Here is a 22,289-nt window from a genome sequence, read left to right on the forward strand (position 1 = left end):
TCTCTTAGCTTGGGGTAGCCTGAGTGTTGACCAATAATTGGTTAACATCAGTCATTCACTGTTGAGACATCTTGAACAGGAACTGATTCATTCCCTCCAGTCAATGTTAACAATGTTTTAAAGATTATTTATTAGTGTCACAAGTAGGCTGACATTAACACTGCAATGAAGTTACTGGGAAAATCCCCCTCGTCGCAACACTGCGGCATCTGTTCGGGTACACTGAGGAAGAATTTACCACAGTCAATCCACCTAACCCGCATGTCCTTTGGACTGTGGGAACAAACTGGAGCACCCGGAGGAAACCCACGCAGACACGGGTGAGAACGTGCAGACTCCGCATAGTCACCCAAGCCGGGAATCGAACCCAGGTCCCTGGCACTGTGAGGCAGCAGTGCTAACCACTGTGGCACCGTGCCACGCTAACAAGTCTTGGTATCTGTTTTTTTCTATTCTGTTGGCCTCAGAAGGGAACATCTTATAATCCCCACAACATTTTAAACATTCTTTATATTTCTAAAAGTTATAAACTTTTGTGTTCAAATTTACATTTCCAGCCTAACATCTGTATTAATGAATCATTTATTCTTTAATTGTCTCTCAATTCAGGCTGTCCATTTAACTAATCTCCTGCTTTACAATTGTGGGAACTTCAGTCCACAAATAAGGTAGTCAAATGCATTGTGAAAAGCAGGATGTTCTTTATATAAATAAATAACAAAGTTTAAAAATCATTGGCAAACAAAAGGAAACAGGAGCATTGGAACCAGCCTGGACTTGCAGACTGAAACCCCGCCCAAAGCCCGCACGTGCTCAGAGGGGAGAAAGGTTGAGAAGAACACTCTGTAACACTTCTCCTCCCCTTAAATTTAAATCCCCCATCAGGACAGAAATACAACAAAGTAATGTCTTTAACAATACGGAAGTCTGTCAGGAGCTTTGTGCTTGCATTGCGACCTGTACAATACCACTGGTAAATCTTGTAATGGTGTTTCTGGAATGGGAGGTGAAGAGGTAGTTTGAGAATCTGTACATGAACATTCCTCTTCCACTCCCACAGCAGAGTCAACTGGCAAAGCTGGAACCATTTCCTGGTGAACATCCACAGCAGCATGACCCTCTGCCATGTTCTCAGTAATGGTTGCTGACTCTGAAACTGTTCCTGACTCGGGGTCACACCGCAAGCGAATATGGTCTTGGTGTCTGCGAACAACTCTTCCGTTTTACAGTCTCACCACCCAAGATACTGGACCACTTTGGTTTAAAATTATTCCCGGTAACCACCTTTGGTTACTCCCAAAGTTTCTGATGTAAACCTGATCACCCGGTTTGAACTGCCTCTCTTTGGCGTGGCAGTCGTGTCCCTCCTTCTGCTTCTCTTGTCTCCTGCTCACTTTTGCTCTGAGATCTGGATGAAGCAGATCCAGATGAGACTTCAACCTTCGACCAAAAAATTCCACAGGAGAGTCCGGTTGTGGATTGTGGTGTGATGCGAAACTGGAACAAAAATCTTGAGAGCTTGTTCCTAAAGTATCGCCTGCCATTCTTTTCAATCCCTCCTTCAGACTTTGAACAGCTCTTTCTGCGAGACCATTTGTACAGTAAGAAGTTTAACAACACCAGGTTAAAGTCCAACAGGTTCATTTGTTAGCAAATGCCACGAGCTAACAAATGCATTTGCTAACAAATAAACCTATTGGACTTTAACCTGTTGTTGTTAAACTTCTGACTGTGTTTACCCCAGTCCAACGCCAGCATCTCCACATCATGAAGACCATTTGTAGCCAGATGAAACGGTGCAGTACGCACACGGCGTAGACCATTCCTTTACAGGAATTCCTGAAACACCTCACTTGTAAACAGAGTGTTGTTATCTGAAACAAGCCAATCTGGTATCCCAGGGCAAGTGAAAATTTGACAGAGCTTCTCTGTTGTCACAGGAGCTGGAATATTACTCATGATCTGTGCTTCCAACCATTTTGAATGCACATTTACAATGACCAAACACATGTGATTCATGAAAGGCCCCCCAAAGGCCACATTTAGTCTGGACCACGGCCTATCAGGCCACTCCCAAGGATGAAGTGGGAATGTACCCAGTGTGTTGTGCCTGATTCAATCGACAAACAGTTTATTGAGTTATGCCAGCGGGGAGAAGCCACAGGGGCTGACCATGTGTAACTCCACCCAACAAAGAATATCATCAATTCTTATCCAGTTACTCAGCCCATCCCGGCTGGACACAATCCAATCAGAATGGTGATAGATTACATACATTATAGGTTCAATAAAATTAGTATCTGGGCATTATGGGGCTTTGTGATCATCTCATGGACAGGTGCCCTCATCATGATGCTTTCCAGACCCCCCCTTCGGGGGGGGTCTTTCTTGGGTTTTCTTTGTACATAGACTCCCTTAGTTAGAAATGGGGTGGATTAAAAGTTCTCATGGACGTCAGCACTCTTCCTTTGTTTTAATCGAATGACCACATGGTCTGGGAACATTTCTATTTAATGCTCTCTCTTTTTAAACTCTTTTCTTCAGGATCCAATTCCAGAATTTTCCTTTTCTTTGTGTTACTTGCGTCAGGAATAAATCTTTGGACCTGACAGGAAGTTTAACCCAAGATCAATCCAACACAGGATTGGTCAGAATCATTTCACATGTGTCAAATTTTAAATAACCATTACAAATTAAAACTCTCATTCTCACATGGGTGAATTGTATCCGGATTAAAATTCCCACATGTTTAGTAAAATATCCTGGAATCCTGTCTCTGGCCAGTAAATATGGCTCCAGGTTCATAACTTCTGAACAAAAAAAGTTTTATTGATCACACTTCCTTTTTTAAAAATCTGTTTGATTTAAATCACAGACAGAAAACCTCAAAGCTTGAAGCGTTCAACCCACAAATATCATCCATACACAAACAGAGAAACTTAACATGTGCTTTACAACAACAATAACCAAAATTAATTACTTAAGCGTTCTTGTGATTCTGTTTTTAAACTTCCAAAAATGCCTTTAATTAAAGACTCAAGGTAAGGTTAATTCCCCAGAAAGATAAACCTTAACAAATGTAGCCCAAAACAATAATAAAACACATCTACAAACATCCACATAAAACAAACAAAACACACAGATTCTCACAGCTCGTAAATTTCAAACAATGAATCCCCGGAATTTCTCTCGCAGCTATAGCTTCTTAAAGCGACAGAGCACTACAAGCTCACAACTCCTTGATTAAAATAAGATCCAAGATCCTTCATTATAACTTAACCATTTTTAAGCCAACTTACAAGGACTGATTTTAGAGGCAACATCTTTGTTGATTTAAAATCCCAAACACGTTACACCCAAACACCGGCAAAATCTTTGTTCTTTATCTGGGGATAAAATTCTCAGTTATTCCAAATTCCTCCAGGCTATGCTTAATATTTCCCCATTTAACTTATTCCCAGAAATCCTCAATTATAAACTAAAATAGACATGAGTTTCCGGGCAGTCACAGGAATATGGTCAAGATAGTCCAGTCCTACAATGCTTCACATTCAATCTGCAGTCATAGAAACCCTACAGTACAGAAAGAGGCCATTCGGCCCTTCGAGTCTGCACCGACCACAATCTCACCCAGGCCCTACCCCCATATCCCTCCATATTTTACCCGCTAATCCCTCTAATCTATGCATCCCAGGACACTAAGGGGCAATTTTAGCATAGCCAATCAACCTAACCCACACATCTTTGGACTGTGGGAGGAAACCGGAGCACCCGGAGGAAACCCACGCAGACACGGGGAGAATGTGCCAACTCCACACAGACAGTGACCCAAGCCAGGAATCGAACCCAGGTCCCTGGAGCTGTGAAGCAGCAGTGCTAACCACTGTGCTACCGTGCCGCCCCTTCAATTATAACAGAATATGTGGCTGTATGTAGCTGCCTTGGCCATGGTCAACCCCAACCCTTCTTGAACTGCTGCAATGCCTGAGGTATACGTCCACCCACAGTGCTGTTAGGAAGGGACTTCCAGCTGCATATTCCAGACTTTCAAGAGACTGTACGTGGATATCAGATTGATATATTCCATTCAACCACTCCCAAGGTGAGTTATTCCAATTCCTTTATTGTCCAGGACAATATATTCACAATATCGTTAAAACAGAAATTAATCATTCCCATTTGATTTCAGACAGTAACATATTCTGTTAGTTTGTTCTTTATTGTCGATGTCAGGCTGGGGTTGTTCCCCTTGGAGCAAAGGAGGTTGAGGGGAGATTTGATAGAGGTGGACAAGATTCTGACAGATTTAGATAAGGTGGACAAAGAAAAGCTGTTCCCATTAGCTGAAGGGACAAGGGCAAGGGGAGACACAGATTTCTTATTTTGGGTCAGAGGTGCAAGGGGGGCAGTGGGGGGTTGAGATGTTAGGAAGAATATTCTGATGCAGCGAATGGTAATGACCTAGAACTCGCTGCCTACGAGGGAGGAGGAAGTGGAGACAATAAACAATTAAAAAGGAAATTGGATGGGCATTTGGGATGTTCCAAACAGAACGAAGAACAAAGAAAATTACAGCACAGAAACAAGCCCTTTGGCCCTCCAAGCCTGTCGCAACCTTGTCTGAACTAAAACCCCCTACCTTTCCGGGGACCATATCCCTCTATTCCTATGCTATTCATATATTTGTCAAGACACATCTGAAAAGTCACTATCGTATCTGCTTCCACTACCTTCCCCAGCAACGGGTTCCTGGCACCCACCACCCTCTGTGTAAAAAGACCTGCCTCGTACATCTCCTTTAAACCTTGCCCCTCGCACCTTAAACTTATGTCCCGAGTAATTGACTCTTCCACCCTGGGAAAAAGCTTCTGATTATCCACTCTGTCCATGCCCCTCATAATCTTGTAGACTTCTATCAGGTCGCCCCCCTCAACCTCCGTCGTTCCAGTGAGAACAAACCAAGTTTCTCCAACCTCTCCTCATAGCTAATGCCCTCCACACCAGGCAACATCCTGATAAATATTTTCCGTACCCTCTCCAAAGCCTCCACATTCTTCTGGTAGTGTGGTGATCAGAATTGATTCCAAGTGCGGTCCAACAAAGGTTCAATAAAGCTGCAACATGACTTGCCAATTTTTAAACTCAATGCCCCGGCCGATGAAGGCAAGCATGCCGTATGCCTTCTTGATTATCTTCTCCACCTGCATTACCACTTTCAATGACCTGTGTACCTGTACACCCAGATCCCTCTGCCTATGAATACTCTTCAGGGTTCTGCCATTTACTGTATATTTCCCATCTGTATTAGTCCTTCCAAAATGTATTACCTCACATTTGTCCAGATTAAACTTCATCTGCCATCTCTCCGCCCAAGTCTCCAACTGATCTATATCCTGCTGTATCCTCTGCCGGTCCCCATCGCTATCCGCAACTCCACCAACCTTTGTGTCGTCCACAAACTTACCAATCAAATCAGTTACATTTTCCTCCAAATCATTTATATCCATTACAAACAGCAAAAGTCCCAGCACTGATCCCTGAGGAACGTCACTTGTCACAGCCCTCCATTCAGAAATGTACCTTTGCACTGCCAACCTCTGTTTTCTTCTGACTAAATATCTCTAAACTTCCTAACACCCTGTCACTCTGTGATCCTTGTGACATTTGAAACCATGTATTCGCAAAAAGACTCAAAGAGCATCAGCCCACTGGAGGCTGAGACCGGCCAGTCCAGCACAAAGAAAGCCTCTGGCCCTTCCCATTGACCAACTGTGAGAATGAACAAAATGCAGTCCTGGATGCAACTGAGAGCAGAAACAATAACAGCAGAATCCAACCACTGTCATCACTCGTGAACTTGCTGGTGTATCCGCAGGTGGGTTAACCGAGTGAATCCCTTCCCACACTGAGAGCAGGTGAACGGCCTCTCCCCAGTGTGAACTCTCTGGTGTGTCCGCAGGTTGGATAACTGAGTGAATCCCTTTCCACACTGAGAGCAGATGAATGGTTTCTCCCCAGTGTGAGCTCGCTGGTGTCTCAGCAGCTGGGATGAAACGCTGAAACCCTTCCCACACTGAGAGCAGGTGAATGGCCTCTCCCCTGTGTGAACTCGCTGGTGTGTCTGCAGGTGGGTTGACCGACTGAATCCCTTCCCACACTGAGAGCAGGTGAATGGTTTCTCCCCAGTGTGAACTCGCTGGTGTGTCTGCAGGTTGGATAACTGAGTGAATCCCTTCCCACACTGAGAGCAGATGAACGGCTTCTCCCCTGTGTGAACTCGCTGGTGTCTCTGCAGGTCGGATGACACAGTGAATCCCTTCCCACACTGAGAGCACGTGAATGGTTTCTCCCCAGTGTGAACTCGCTGGTGTGTCCGCAGTTCGGATAATCGAGCGAATCCCTTCCTACACTGAGAACAGGTGAACGGCCTCTCTCCAGTGTGAACTCGCTGGTGTCTCTGCAAGTCTGATAACTGAATGAATCCCTTCCCACATTGAGAGCAGGTGAATGGTTTCTCCCCAGTGTGAACTCGCTGGTGTATCTGCAGGTCGGATAATCGAGTGAATCCCTTCCCACATTGAGAGCATGTGAACGGCCTCTCCCCTGTGTGAACCCGTTCGTGTGTCCGCAGGTTGGATGAACAAGTGAATCCCTTCCCACACTGAGAGCAGGTGAATGGCCTTTCCCCAGTGTGAACTCGCTGGTGTATCTGTAAGCTGGAGAACTGAATGAATCCCTTCTCACACTGAGAGCAGATGAACGGCCTCTCCCCAGTGTGACTGCGCCGATGAGCTTCCAGCTCTGATGGGGTTCTGTATCCCTTCCCACAGTCCACACATTTCCATGGTTTCTCCATGATGCAGGTGTCCTTACCTCTCTCTTGGGTGGACAATTAGTTGAATTTCGTCCACATGCAGAACAAGATTACAGTCTCTACCCGCTGTGAATGGTGTGATATTTATTCAGACTGTGTAACTGGTTAAAGCTCTTTAGTCAGTGCATTGGAACACTCTCACTCGAGTGTGGCAGTGTGTTGATGCTTTTTCACTCACACTGACATTTCAAATCTTTTCAAATCGACAGACTGGACAATCATTTCTCCTTCTGGATTCAAAGTCCGATGATATTGAGGTCCCAAGGAATAAGACTCTGTCAGATCGAGACGTGACGTTTGAGATTTCAGCCTGTGATTCCTCTTTCAATATCCTGTAAAATGAGTTTCCAAAAGTCATCAGTGTCAGTACAGGATAGAAATTCAGAACAGACAATTTCTACGGAACATTCATTCCTCTCTCATTCCCCAAAAGCTGTAAATCTCCATCCCACACACTCTCTCCCCATTCTCAGCAGATCTGGCAGCATCTGTATGGATAGAAAATAACTGATGTTTCAGAGCTTTGACAAAGGGTCATCTGGACAAGAAACATCAGCTCTTTTCTCTCCTTACAGAGGCTGCCAGACCTGCTGAGATTTTCCAGCATTTTCTCTCTTGGTTTCAGATTCCAGCATCCGCAGTAATTTGCTTTTATAAGGCTGCAGATACCTCCTCCCAAGTAACATGCGTGCGCCCAAGACATCACCACTTGTTTCCCTTATTTCTTTAGCACCCATGGTGCTCTCCGCAGTAAACACAGAGGAGAAGTATTCATTAAAAATCTCATCCATCTCCTGTGGCTCCACACACAGATGGCCATACTGATTTTTAAGGGGATCTATTCCCTCTCGAGCCACCCTTTTACTCTTAATATAGCTATAGTACCTCTTGGAATTTTCTTTAATCTTTAAACCCAATGTATGCTTCCTTCTTTTACCTGACCAGAGCCTCAATGTCCCTTGTCTGCCAGAGATCCCTAAATTTACCATTCTTTCCCTGCATCTTAACAGGAATATACTGCCCCTGGATTCTTGATATCACACTTTTAAAACCTCCCATTTGCCAGTCATTCCTTTCCCTTCAAACAAACTCACCTAATCAACATCTGCTAGATCCTGCCTAATGCCCACAAAAGTGGCCCTGCTCCCATCCTTTTCCAGAAATATTTTGAAACTATTGGTGCTCCCAATAGTGCTCCCTGACTGACACTTCAGTCACTTGCTCGACCTCATTTCTTAACTGTCTAATAGAAAGTGAGTCCAGGAATTGATAATGAAAAATAAGGAGCTGGGAGATGAATTGAACAAGTATTTTGCCTCGGTGTTCACAATAGAGGTACAGTTATAACTCAGAAACAGCTGGAAATCAGAAAACAGAAGTGTGGGATGAACTCTGAAAAAGCACAAGTACCAGGGAAGTGGTCCTCAGCAAACTGTTGGAGCTGTGGGCTGATGAGTCCTTGGGTCCTGCTGGGTTCTTTAGGGAAACAAATATGGAGTGCAGCCTAAGACACACAACATAGACATGTTCGACGGACTCTGCAAGGCCACAGAAAGGGCAGTCTTCGGAGCCCGTGAACCAGTGAATCCTACGGTTGTGCGGAACTGCTGCATGCACCACCCTCCACCCCAGGTCCCCGACATAATTGGGGGAGATCCCTGCGTAGAGGGACCTCCAGGGGGGACCTCCGCCACACGGTGGCAACAAGGCCCGTCAAGGTGTATCCGGGCGACAGGCGAGGAAGCGGTAGTGGAGGGTGTGCAGCAGCAGCCCGCACAGGAAACGCCTCCGCGCGGTAGAAAAAGGCACGGAGGACATTTCCGCGAGGCGGCTCAGGCTGTGGGGCACCTCACCCAGGGAGGGGGGTTGAGGATTTGGGCCAATGTGGAATTCCGCCCGAACAGGGAAACGCTCAGGCGGGATCCCACCGCACGCCTGCGCCGCCTCGAGTTTGTATTTTCGGGGCCGAGCACGACTGTACTAAGGTCTCGGATGGCTTTGGCCGCGTGCCGGATTGTCATCCCCGCGCGCTCAGCCAGCACGTGGGGACTCATCCAGCCTGCCCCTCCGCCATCGAGCACGTCCCCGATTAGGTCCCGGACCAGGTGGAGGTTATCGTGAATACAACGGCCCGGGACCGTGTAGGACTGGTCAGGGTGGATCATGTGGTCCAGCACGGATCCAAGGCATGAAGCAATAGCCTTGGCAAAGATTGTATAATCCGTGCTGAGGAAGGAGACCGAGCGCCAGTTTTTTAGGAGGCATAGATCTTGTTGGGCAGCAGGGCAATGACGGCCCTGTGCCACGAAAGGGCATCTCCCCGGGAGCAATGCTCTCCCCCAGGACCCCCGCGTAGTCGCTCCCCAGGACGTCCCAGAACGCCCTGAAGAACTCTACTGTCAGCCCGTCCAGCCCCGGGGCCTTGCCCCGACTGAGGCCATTGAGGGCGCCGGTCAGCTCGGCCATGGTGGTGGGGTCTTCAAGCTTGCCGACGCCCTCCGGGCTGACCTGCGGCAGGTCCTCCCACAGAAGTCTGTGGGAATCCTCGCTGGACAGATCCGGAGAGAAGAGGGAGGTGCAATCATCCCGGGCAATGGCCCGGATGCCCTCGGGATCCGAGACGGGGGAACCGTCGTCGGCCAGCAGCATAAGGAGCTGCTGACGGTTAGCCCGCCCTCTTTCCGGCGAGTAGAAGAAGGGGGAGCCGCGGTCCAGGTCCACCTGGAACTGGAGCCGTGACCTCACGTACGCGCCGCGAGACCTGGCAAGCTGCAGGTCCCGCAGCGCGTCCTTCTTCTCCCTGTACTCCGAACGCAGGGCCGGGTCCGCGTCAGGCCGACTGAGACGTGCCTCCAGGTCGAGCACCTCCTTCTCCAACTCCTCGAGCCTGGATTTCCGTCCCTTTGTCGACCCCCTTGCGTACTCCTGACAGAAGGTACGGACGTGAGTCTTGCCCACATCCCACCAGAGCCTCAAGGAGGGGAAGCCTCCCCGCTTCCTTCTCCAGCCGGCCCAGAATCGACGGAACGAGTCCAGGAAGCGCTCGTCCTCCAGCAGCATGTTGTTAAAGTGCCAGTACGCGGACCCCCGCCGGACGCGAGACGGCACAAAGTCCGCCCACATCAGGCTGCGGTCCGTGCATGACACCAGCCGCATGGAACCGAAGACACACCGGACACGTTCGCCCTCGAAATGTAAAGGCGGCCGAGCCTGGACGCTCCGACTCCAAGCCTCACATAAGTGAAAGCTCTGGAGCCAGGATGGAGATGTCGCCAAATGTCCACCAAGTCGTGGGACCCGAGCAGGTCCCGCAACTTCACCATCACCGGGGTGCGCAGCCAGGGGCCGGTGCGGTCGCGTGCCTCGAGGGTACAGTTGAAATCTCCCCCGAGGATAATGCATTTGCCCCCCGCGATGGTGTCGATGTGAGCGGACACTTTCTCATAGAAAGTCATTTGCTGCGGTCCGCCGGTTGGGGCGTAGACATTCAGCAAGTGAACGGCCACGCCCTCCTCACGGACCGTCAAGTGCAAATATTCTAACTCCTGCAAAAGGAGATTACAAGAGTCAGGTGTCAATGTGGCTTGAAATTAAGAAATACACATTTTTGGGGCTTTGAGATTGCTGTAAAAATCCTCTTTTTCTAACCATCAGTAAAAGGAGATTCCAAAATCACAGAATCTCTGCAGTGCAGAAGGAGGCCTTTTAGCCCTTTGAGTCTGCACCAGGTTTCTAACAGAGCACCTTTACTCAGGCCCTATCCCTGTAACCTGATGTACGTACATCACTAATCCTTTCCTTCCCCCTCATCTTGAGACACAAAGGGACAATTTAGCATGGTCGATCAACCCACTCTTTGGAGTGTGGGAGGAAACCAGAGCACCCAGAGGAAACCCACACAGACAGAGGGAGAATGTGCAAACTCCATACAGACAATCACCCGAGGGTGGAATTGAACCAGGTCTCTGGCGCTTTGAGACAGAAGTGCTAACCACTGTGTCACCCCCAACAGTCATTTGTCAGACCCGAATATAAATCCATAACATTCTCCCCTCCTGTTTTCTAGCATAAGATTACTTAAGATGGAATATACTTACATTGGAAGAAATTCAGACAAGGTTCACGAGCTGATTTCGGGCATGAAGGGGTCTGTTTTATGAGGAAAGGTTCGGCAGGGTACATCTGTGCTCATTGGATTTTAGATAAATGAGATGTGATTGTTGGAGTGAAATTAAGACTGCGACCTTTGAAAGTTAATGCGTACGTGACTACAGGCTGCACCAGCACTTATCCTGTGGTTAACAAAGATTCTGTTGCTGACTCAATAACAAACTAACCTTTGAGCGACATCCTGTTATTGTAGAAAAAATACGGAACAGACAAAAAAAACCAGACCGCGAGGTCCAGATGGTCAGCTTAGCTTCAGATAAAGCGGAACTGAAACTTGTTTTTGAAGGAATGTGATTGGAGGTCAATTGTTGCTAGGGGAGCCCAATTGGCTAAGTACATGTCACCACCCAAAGCTAATGACGAAGTAACCGCTAGTGTCTGTATGATTAAAGTGTATAAAAGACGGCGAGCCGCCGCTCCAAATTGAGAAGGTGAAAGGCAGCATCCATTAACCCGGCCTGTCAGTCAATGACTCAAACATTGTCTCTCCTGGTCACCCAAATCCTGAAGCTCCGCCCACTGGCCGCGCATGCGCTCTGCTCCCCGCTAAACAAAGATGGCGGCCGCGGCACTGGGCCTGATCCCGGATAAAATCCCCGCAGCTGCAAACCCGGGACCGGAAGGCTCTTATTCAGGCCTTGCGGCCAACAGCAGATGTTTATGAAGCCTCTGCTCCCTCCCCACCCCGACTCCCGGCTCCATTCCTCCCTCCGCCCCACCGACTCTCACCCCTTGAAATAAGCATCTCCACACTCGCAGGGCTCCGAGCAAAGTGACACTGCGCATGCCCCAGATACAACGCTGCGTCTGCGTACTGGGCTCCTGTGGAGTGAATAGGGCACTTTCACACCCGCAGCGAATGCTGGGTAATAAGCGCCATTGAAACTTCATATAGTTAGTTCAAAATAACATTGTCAGCATGAGGTAAGTTAATGAAATATTGAGAATTGGTGATCTGCTGTGCTCCATTTCTCAACGTTCTGCTGCAAGACCATGCAATAGTTTCAAAGCTTTTATACCGTTTCCCTCTCACTCCTCCCTTTATGGTGCTGATCCCGGCTGGGTTCAATCGCACAGTCACTGGTTCTTCTCTCTGTCCCTGATACTGAATATTCACTCTTTTAGAGAATGATACAGCATAAATAGAAACCATTTGGCCCATTATGACTCTGCTGGCTCTCTGGAAGATCCATCCAATTAATTCCACAGCCCAGCTGGTCGAGTCAGAACAATGCATATCTGTTGTAGTAATCTGAGACCTTAATGGAAAAGGGTTTCCACAGTTAAGCATATCAGGTGCCTGGTAGAATTTAGTTGAATGTTTCTTCAGATCTCATATACTATAGAATCATAGAAACCCTACAGTGCAGAAGGAGGCCATTCGGCCCATCGAGTCTGCACCGACCACAATCCCACCCAGGCCCTACCCCCACATATTTACCCGCTAATCCCTCAAACCTACGCATCTCAGGACTCTAAGGGGCAATTTTTAACCTGGCCAATCAGCCTAACGCGCACATCTTTGGATTGTGGGAGGAAACCGGAGCACCCGGAGGAAACCGACGCAGACACGAGGAGAATGTGCAAACTCCACACAGACAGTGACCCGAGCCGGGAATCGAACCCGGGACCCTGGAGCTGTGAAGCAGCAGTGCTAACCACTGTGCCACCGTACCGCCCTATGTCATACTGCAGTGACATTATCCTAAAGGGCCAAAGGGAGTATTCCAGTGTGTTAACCAGAATACTCCAGGGCACAACCTCAGGCTAAAGAGGGCACAACCTCAGGCAAAAGAGGACACAACCTCAGGCGAAAGGGATGATCCTTTCAAACAGACATTAGGAGGAATTTCTTCAGCCAGAGATTGGTGAATCTGTGGAACTCTTTGCCACAGAAGGCTGTTGAGGCCAGGTCATTGAGTGTCTTTAAGACAGAGATAGATAGGTTCTTGATTAATAAGGGGATCAGGGGTTATGTGGAAAAGGCAGGAGAATGGGGATGAGAAAAATATCAGCCATGATTAAATGGCGGAGCAGACTCGATGGGCCGAGTGGCCTAATTCTGCTCCTATGTCTCATGGTTAAGAGTAGATGAATGTTGGAATTACAAAGAAAAGGCATTCATATCCTGAATTTTCATAATTATCACTTGTCTGGGATGTTTCAGTCTGAAAGAATCCCATGTACTTGTCAGGTGAGAGGTCGTGTCCAATAGACCTGTGAAAGACAAATCACTGTCAGATTGCACTGGGGTTTATGCGATCAGGTCTTGGTTTTATGTACAAGGTCTGTATCAGACTGGAGCTGTGTCTTTGATTCTCCACAACAGTTGTAGTATCCTTACTAAATATCCACCACAACCACAACAGTCCGGAAGACTGAGGTTATTGTGATCACAGCCCTTCAAATTGGATGCACAAATTCTTTCCCACACGGAGCAGGTGAATGGCCTTTTCATTGTGTGTACATTGAAGAGGCAGTGGCATAGTGATATTGTCACTGGAGCAGTAACCCAGAGACCCAGGGCAATGCTCTGACTATGAAACCATTGCTGATTGCTCACTAACATCCTCTGGGTAAGGAAATCTGCTGTCCCTCTCCCCACCCTATACCCGTAATCCCATACATTTTACCATGGCCATTCCAGCTAGCCTGCACATCTTTGGAGTGTGGAAGAAACCGGAGCACACAGAGGAAATCCACACAGACACAGAAAGAATGTGCAAACTCCACACAGGTTGAAATTGAACTCAGGTGTCTGGATCTGTGAGGCAGCAGTGCGAACCGCCATGCCACCTTGCTGCCCAAATAGGAGACCAAAAGTATATATCCTTGGGAGACACCAAGTTCAAAGACTTTGGAGAGGAAAGGGAGGCTGGAGATGGGGCCATAATTTGCAAGCAAAGTGGGATCAAAGGGTTTTTTTTCAGAAAGGGTGATGTTTGTGTAGTTAAAAGTGAGAGGAACAAAACCAGAAGAGAGGGAGAGAATCATTAACAATATCAGCCAATATGGGGAAGTTGGATGGTCAGTAATTTAATGAAAATAGAGTCAGGGCCAAGACAGGAAAGAAACTGTTGAAAGATGTGGGTTCAAGGCTCAGACAGGGAGAGGCTTTAGGTACATTAGCTTGGCTCAGTGGGAGGGTGGAAGAGAGGGAAGCAGCAGGGGCAGCTGAATGGGTTGGCTCAATCCTAGTAACAAAAAAGCTCCATGACTTCATCACACTTTTAGTTGGGGGTCAGGATGGAGGAGACAGGGGAGAGGGAGAGCCATTTGAAAGGAATGGACTTGAGTCAGAGATAATAAAAAGTTTCAACAGATTGTTTGTTTAACATAAAAGCAGATTGATTTGACTTTCATCCAGGACATTAGTATTTATTTGTGGGCTCAAATTTATTTACATCAGAGGCGAATGACCACAATCAACATGTTTGTGATTTGTGATAAACAGCAGAATCAACTCCAGCAGTCACTTGTCAACTCGCTGATGGCTCAACAGGTTGTATTTCTGAGTGAATCCCTTTCCACATTTGGAGCAGGTGAACGGCCTCTCCCCAGTGTGAATTCGCTGGTGGACAGTGAATTGGGATGGTCGCCTGAACCCAGTCCCGCAGTGAGTGCACTTGAACGGTCTCTCATCAGTGTGACCACGTTGATGAGACATCAGATCACTGCAGCTTTTATAGCATTTCCCACAGTCTGGACATTTAAAAGGTCTCTCCTCACTGTGAACACGTTGATGGGACACTAGATTGCTGGAACTTTTACAGCACTTCCCACAATCTGGACATTTGAACGGTCTCTCATCGGTGTGAACTTGCTGATGTGCTGTGAGGTGTGATGTCCGAGTGAATCCCTTCCCACAGTCGGTGCAGGTGAACGGCCTCTCCCCAGTGTGAATTCGCTGGTGTTCAGTGAGTTGAGATGACCACCTGAACCCAGTCCCACAATGAGAGCACCTGAACGGTCTCTCATCAGTGTGAACACGTTGATGGAACATCACTTCCTTTAAACTTTTATAGCACTTGCCACATTCTGGACATTTAAATGGTCTTTCCTCAGTGTGAACACGTTGATGGAACATCACTTCCTTTAAACTTTTATAGCACTTGCCACATTCTGGACATTTAAATGGTCTTTCCTCAGTGTGAACACGTTGATGGAACATCACTTCCTTTAAACTTTTATAGCACTTGCCACATTCTGGACATTTAAATGGTCTTTCCTCTGTGTGAACTCGCTGGTGTGTCTGCAGTGTAGATGACTGAGTGAATCCCTTCCCACACTCGGAGCAGGTGAATGGCCTCTCTCCCTTGTGAACCCGCTGGTGTCTCAGCAGGTTGAATGACTGAGTGAATCGCATCCCACATTCAGAGCAGGTGAATGGCTTCTCCCCAGTGTGAGTGCGCTGGTGTGTCAGCAGGTTAGATGATGGAGGGAATCCCTTTCCACACTCGGAGCAGATAAATGGCCTCTCTCCAGTGTGAACTCGCTGGTGTGTCAGCAGGTTAGATGATTGAGTGAATCCCTTTCCACACACGGAGCACATAAATGGCCTCTCTCCAGTGTGAACTTGCTGGTGTGTCAGCAGGGTGGATGACTGAGTGAATCCTCTCCCACACTCAGAGCAGGTGAACAGCCTCTCCCCAGTGTTACTGTATTGGTGAATTTCCAGCTCAGACAGGTCTCTGAATCCTTCCCCACATTTCCAAGGTTTCTCCTCAGTGTGACTGCACTTGTGTCTTGACAGGCCAGATGATTGTCTGAATCCTTGTCCACACACAGAACACGTGTACAGTTTTGCCCCATTGTGAATGGTGGTTTTCCCTTCCATGCTCAAGGTTCAGTGGTATTCAGGTAACGATAAGTTGGGCGACTCAGTCAGATCCTGATGTGATGTTTGGTTTGAGTTTCCTGACTGCAAATCATCCCCTTCTAAAACCCTGTGAAATTGATTTAAAGCAGCAAAGAGGGAGTGACAGAGATCCCACAAAAACACAAAGGCAGGTTGTGAAATTGAGCCGAATGAATCTGGTCATTTGTGGGGCCGGCACCAGGAAAAAGTTACCATGGAAACTGCTGGATTGTCATAAAAACCCAACTGATTCACTAATGCCTTTCAGGGAAGGGAATCTGCCATCCAGTCTGGGACTACACAAGGCTCTGGCCTCTATGGATGGAGAGAGAGGTGGGGGCAAAGGAGGGACTTTATGTATCTACAACTCAACCAGAGATTTGAACCTTAAAACCGTTAACCTGCCCACCGAGAAGGATCAGGGTAAGAGGTGTATGTGAACACCATCATCTCCAAATTCCCTCCAATTTTACACACCATCCTCCCTTGTCTGACACCCAGGACTGGATGAGCAGTAATTGCCTTTGTTAAATATTGGAAGATGAAGGCTGTCATCTTCAGCCCTGCAACAAATTCCACTTCCTAACCACTGATTCCATCTGTCCCCATTGCGACTGTCTGAGGCTGAACCGGAGTATTCACAACCTCAGTAACATGTTTCACTTCAAACTGAGCTTCCAAACATATCCTCATAGAATCTACAGCACGGAGACAGGCCCTTCGGCCCAAACTGGTCCATGCCCACCAGAAATGCCCATGTGAGCTAACTCCATTTGGCCCATATCCCTCTAAACCTTTCCTATCCATGTATCTGTCCAAATGCCTTTTAAATGTTGACAATGTCCCTGCCTCAACCACTTCCTCCGGCAGCTCATTCCACATACGTACCACCTCTGTGTAAAAAAGCTGCTCCTCAGGTTCCCATTCATTCTTTCTCCTCTTAACTTAAGCTTATGCCCTCTAATTCTTAATTCCCCAACCCTGGGAAAAAGACTGAGTGCATTCAACCTATCCATGTCTCTCATGATCTTACACACATCTATAAGATCACCCCTCAGTCTCCGACGCTCCAAAGAAAAAAGTCCTAACTCATCCAATCTCTCCCTATAACTTGAGTCCTGGCAACATCCTTGTAAATCTCTTCTGCACTCTCTCCAGTTTAGTAACATCTTTCCAAATCAAGGTGACCAAAACTGAACACAATATTCCAGGTGCAGCCTCACCAAAGTCCTGTACAACTGCAACATAACTTCCCAACTCCTATACTCAATGCCCTGACTGATAAAGGCCAGCATGTCAAAAGCCTTCTTCACTGCCCTATCTATGTGTGACTCCACCTTAAGAGAACCGTGCACCTGAACTCCAAGGTCCCTCTGTTCCACGATACTCCCTGAGGTCCGACCATTCACTGTGAAAGTTCTACCTTGGTTTGACTTTCCATGATGCAACACCTCACACTGATCTGTATTTAACTCTATTTGCCACATCACCACCTACACTACCTATTTCCACCACAGTGACATCGCCCCACTTTGTCCTGGCCTCAGATCACCTGCTGCTGAAACCAGGTGGAGGAAGGAATTGCTAAGCAGATTATGGATATGTGTGGGGGGCACAGGGTAGTTGTCATGGGGAACTTTAACTTTCCAAATATTGATTGGAACCTTTGTAGGTCGAATAGTTCGGATGGGGCAGTTTTTGTGCAGTGTGTGCAGGAGGGTTTCCTGACACAATATGTGGATAGGCCGACAAGAGGTGGGGTCACATTGGATTTGGTACTGGGAAATGAACTGGGCCAAGTGTTAGATTTGGTTGTGGGAGAGCACTTTGGAGATAGTGACCACAATTCGGTGTCTTTTGTTATTGCAATGGAGAAGGATAGGGCCGTACGGCAGGGCAAGGTTTATAATTGGGGGAAGAGGTAATTATGATGCGATTAGGCAAGAATTAGGGGGCATAAGATGGGAACAGAAACTGTCAGGGAAAGGCACTAATGAAAAGTGGAATTTTTTCAAGGAACAAATACTGTGTGTCCTTGATAGGTATGTCCCTGTCAGGCAGGGAGGAAATGGCCGAGTGAGGGAACCATGGTTCACAAAAGAGGTGGGAAGCTTATGAGGAAACAAGGTTCAGATGGCTCGATTGAGGGTTACAAGTTAGCAAGGAATGAGCTGAAAAAGGGGCTTAGGAGAGCTAGGAGGGGACATGAGAAGTCCTTGGCGGGTTGGATCAAGGAAAACCCCAAGGCTTTTTACTCTTATGTGAGGAATAAACGAATGACCAGGGTGAGGTTAGGGCCGGTCAAGGACAGTAGTGGGAACTTGTGTATGGAGTCAGTAGAGATAGGAGAGGTGATGAATGAATACTTTTCTTCAGTGTTCACCAAGGAGAGGGGTCATGTTTTTGAGGAAGAGAAGGTGTTACAGGCTAATAGGCTGGAGGAAGTAGATGTTCGGCGGGAGGATGTACTAGCAGTTTTGAATAAACTGAAGGTCGATAAGTCTCCTGGGCCTGATGAAATATATCCTAGGATTCTTTGGGAGGCAAGGGATGAGATTGCAGAGCCTTTGGCTTTGATCTTTGGGCCCTCACTGTCCACGGGGATGGTGCCAGAGGACTGGAGAGTGGCGAGTGTTGTTCCTCTGTTTAAGAAAGGGAATAGAAATGACTCTGGTAATTATAGGCCGGTTAGTCTTACTTCGGTGGTTGGTAAGTTGATGGAAAAGGTCCTTAGGGATGGGATTTATGACCATTTAGAAAGATGTGGATTAATCAGCGGATAGTCAGCACGGATTCGTGAAGGGCAAGTCGTGCCTCACAAATTTGATAGAATTTTTTGAGGAGGTAACTAAGTGTGTTGATGAAGGTAGGGCAGTTGATGTCATATACATGGATTTTAGTAAGGCGTTTGATAAGGTCCCCCATGGTCAGCTTATGATGAAAGTGAGGAGGTGTGGGATAGAGAGAAAGTTGGCCGATTGGATAGGTATCTGGCTATCTGATCGAAGACAGAGGGTGGTGGTGAATGGAAAATTTTAGGACTGGAGGCAGGTTGCTAGCGGAGTGCCACAGGAATCAGTGCTTGGTCCTCTGCTATTTGTGATTTTTATTAATGACCTAGAGGAGGGGGCTGAAGGGTGGATCAGTAAATTTGCTGATGACACCAAGATTGGTGGAGTAGTGGATGAGGTGGAGGGCTGTTGTAGACTGCAAAGAGACATAGATAGGATGCAAAGCTGGGCTGAAAAATGGCAGATGGAGTTTAACCCTGATAAATGTGAGGTGATTCATTTTGGTAGGACAGATTTAAATGTGGATTCCAGCGTCAAAGGTAGGGTTCTGAAGACTGTGGAGGAACAGAGAGATCTTGGGGTCCATATCCACAGATCTCTGAAGGTTGCCACTCAAATGGATAGAGCTGTGAAGAAGGCCTATAGTGTGTTAGCTTTTATTAACAGGGGGTTGGAGTTTAAGAGCCGTGGGGTTATGCTGCAACTGTACAGGACCTTGGTGAGACCACATTTGGAATATTGTGTGCAGTTCTGATCACCTCACTATAAGAAGGATGTGGAAGCGCTGGAAAGAGTGCAGAGGAGATTTACCAGGATGCTGCCTGGTTTGAAGGGTAAGTCTTCTGAGGAAAGGTCGAGGGAGCTTGGGCTGTTCTCTCTGGAGCGGAGGAGGTTGAGGGGAGACTAAATAGAGGTTTATAAAATGATGAAGGGGACAGAGAGAGTGAACGTTCAAAGACTATTTCCTCGGGTGGATGGAGGTATGACAAGGGGGCATAACTATAGGGTTCATGGTGGGAGATATAGGAAGGATATCAGAGGTAGGTTCTTTACGCAGAGAGTGGTTGGGGTGTGGAATGGACTGCCTGCAGTGATAGTGGAGTCAGACACTTTAGGAACATTTAAGTGGTTATTGGATAGGCACATGGAGCACACCAGGATGATAGGGAGTGGGATAGCTTGATCTTGGTTTCAGATAAAGCTCGGCACAACATCGTGGGCCGAAGGGCCTGTTCTATGTTCTATGTATGACTTACTCAGTTAATGGTAGGTGTTGGGGAGAGTTATAGCACAAAAAGATCTAAGGGTACATGTTCATAGCTCCTTGAAAGTGGAGTCACAGGTGGACAGAGTGGAGAATAAGGCATTCGGCATGCTTGGTTTCATTGGTCAGAACATTGAATACAGGAGTTCGGACATCTTGTTGAAGTTGTACAAGACATTGGTAACGCCACACTTGGAATACTATGTACAGTTCTGGTCACCCTATTATAGAAAGGATATTATGAAACTAGAAAGAGTGCAGTAGAGATTTACTCGGATGCTACCGGACTTGATGGTTTGAGTTATAAGGAGAGGGTGGATAGACTGGGACTTTTTTCTCTTGGTCTGAGGAGGCTGAGGGTGATGTTATGGAGGCCTATAAAATAATGAGGGGCATAGATCAGCTAGATAGTCAATATCTTTTCCCAAAGGTAGGGGAGTCTAAAACTGGAGGGCATAGGTTTAAGGTGAGAGGGGAGAGATAGAAAAATGTCCAAAGGGGCAATTGTTTCGCACAGAGGGTGGTGAGTGTCTGGAACAAGCTGCCAGAGGTAGTAGTAGAGGGGGTACAATTTTGTATTTTAAAAAGCATTTAGACATGGGTACAGAGGAATATGGGCGAAATGCGGACAATTGGGACGAGCTCAGGGGTTTTAAAAAAAGGGTGGCATGGACAAGTTGGGCCGAAGGGTATGTTTCCATGCTGTAAACCTCTATGCCTGTTTGCCCTGGATCAAACTGACACCCAGGAACTCCCAAATGCTGCAGCTTGAATGTGTACTGATAAACTATTTCTTTTATCCAGTGATAACTTATTTTGGTTTTTAAGTATTTTATTAACCTTAACACCTGTTGCTATACTATTTTGATCCTTAGGAACAGAATAAATCTTAGTCACTTAGCAGATACTCACCAAAAATCTGGCTTCTTCTCCTGTCGAAGAGTAAGATCACTTCCCAAAGGCTGAGAAAGTTAGAAAGCAAAAGGGCACCTCTTTCCCTTCCTTCCCTAACTCCCTTAATTACCCAACTCCCAGAATTATATTCTAAGCTGCACTCAAGTGATGCCGGTTCAGAGCTGTTTCTGAGCTGTAGATTCAATACAATACTCACTTGCAGACATGGACATGAAGGCCTGTATGGATCTCCAGGCCATCATGCACACCATCATGATAGGGAGGATGGAGATGGTGTTGCCAGCCATGTACATGATGAACAGATTCATGGGCAGCTGTTTCAATAGGCCCAAGGCGATGTCCCAGCAGGACTGAAAACAGAAAGTGAGCAGGGTATCAGTAAAGGGGGCCGGTTTGGGGAGGCCATATACTGATCTTATATCCAGGCCTGGAAGTAAGGATGACGATTAACCCTTTATCACACAGGCTGCTGTGGTTCACCAAGATACTTCACCACCATGGACAAACCAGGGGCGTTGTCAGCCACACACTAAAGACACATTCAAATCTAACTTACTTTCTCGACCAGGATCCGGTCTGTTTCTTGGACGCAGATGTCCGGTAGCTGTTTGTCCGAATATGCGACTGGGCACATGGAGTCTCTCTGGCCACACTGTTGATCACGGCTCCTATGAGAAACAGAAAACACAAGTTGGTCACCCTTTCAAGACCTTTTTTAAAGAAGGAGTCTCTCTGTTGAGGACCCCAACGTGGTGGCAATAGTGCCAGCACGAACTAAAGCTTGGGCAAACCTCAGACACACACTGCCGTTGTGTCCACTGAACTGCCACGGGAATGGAGGGCTGCAGAAGTGGATTTAGTGTGAATTGATAATCAGGGTGCCAATCCGCTTGCCCTCCATTTCGGGACAAAGTTACAAATCACCAGAAGTACCAAATTGTATCTTGAAAACAAACACTGCGGGACATTGAGAGAGATCCAGTTCAGGACCCAGGCCCTGGAAACGAGCAATCGTTCCTCCAACCACCACCGCAGTTGGCACCTGGGTCCCTGCTGCGGTCCTGTATCTCCTGCAGAACACAACTTTACAACATTTGTGTCCAAAGCAGCAGCCAGAGTCCCAGCAGAGCAAAACAGGCTTTGAATTGGGTCAATGATTTTAAAACAAGCTCTCAAACACACACAACCAATTGCATTCAAATTGGAGCGTTGGTGACAGCCTCAAGCCACTCAAATTGCAGGAATACTGTGAGGAAATTCTGGGTATTTAAACCTGGGACAGGGGGAAATAACGGGGAGGGAGCGACCTTGCTGCCTCTTTAGATTGAAGGAGGGAGAGTCTGATACTGAATCCTGCAGTAATATATACAGCTTCATCACAGCACCATCTAAATAGAAGCAGAAACCAACTCAGAA

The 22,289-nt window shown here is 47.1% G+C and overlaps 1 protein-coding gene across 1 annotated transcript; it reads right to left on the bottom strand.

Moving 5' to 3' along the window:
* Window positions 1–2,496: 2,496 nt before the first annotated feature.
* On the bottom strand, window positions 2,497–21,543 carry LOC144487817 (uncharacterized). The gene is made up of 5 exons (XM_078205892.1): window positions 21,430–21,543; window positions 14,644–15,990; window positions 13,153–13,261; window positions 10,312–10,419; window positions 2,497–6,865 (listed from the first exon to the last, which is right to left on the bottom strand). The coding sequence occupies exons 2-5, from the start codon at window positions 15,879–15,881 to the stop codon at window positions 5,846–5,848; spliced, it is 2,475 nt and encodes an 824-aa protein (XP_078062018.1). The 5' UTR covers window positions 15,882–15,990; window positions 21,430–21,543; the 3' UTR covers window positions 2,497–5,845.
* Window positions 21,544–22,289: the final 746 nt, after the last annotated feature.

The sequence above is a fragment of the Mustelus asterias genome, unplaced genomic scaffold (genome assembly GCF_964213995.1).
Source record: "Mustelus asterias unplaced genomic scaffold, sMusAst1.hap1.1 HAP1_SCAFFOLD_1056, whole genome shotgun sequence".
Classification (NCBI taxonomy): Eukaryota; Metazoa; Chordata; class Chondrichthyes; order Carcharhiniformes; family Triakidae; genus Mustelus; species Mustelus asterias.

What these genes read in the sequence shown, in the direction of transcription:
- LOC144487817 (XM_078205892.1), bottom strand. Translation starts at nt 15,881, where the DNA reads ATGGAAGGGAAAACCACCATTCACAATGGGGCAAAACTGTACACGTGT. An exon ending in CACTGCGGGACTGGGTTCAG is followed by an intron (nt 13,262 to 14,643) that starts GCGACCATCCCA and finishes TGTCTTTCACAG; the next exon opens with GTCTATTGGACACGACCTCT. An exon ending in AAATGACTTTCTATGAGAAA is followed by an intron (nt 6,866 to 10,311) that starts GTGTCCGCTCAC and finishes AGAGGTAAGGAC; the next exon opens with ACCTGCATCATGGAGAAACC.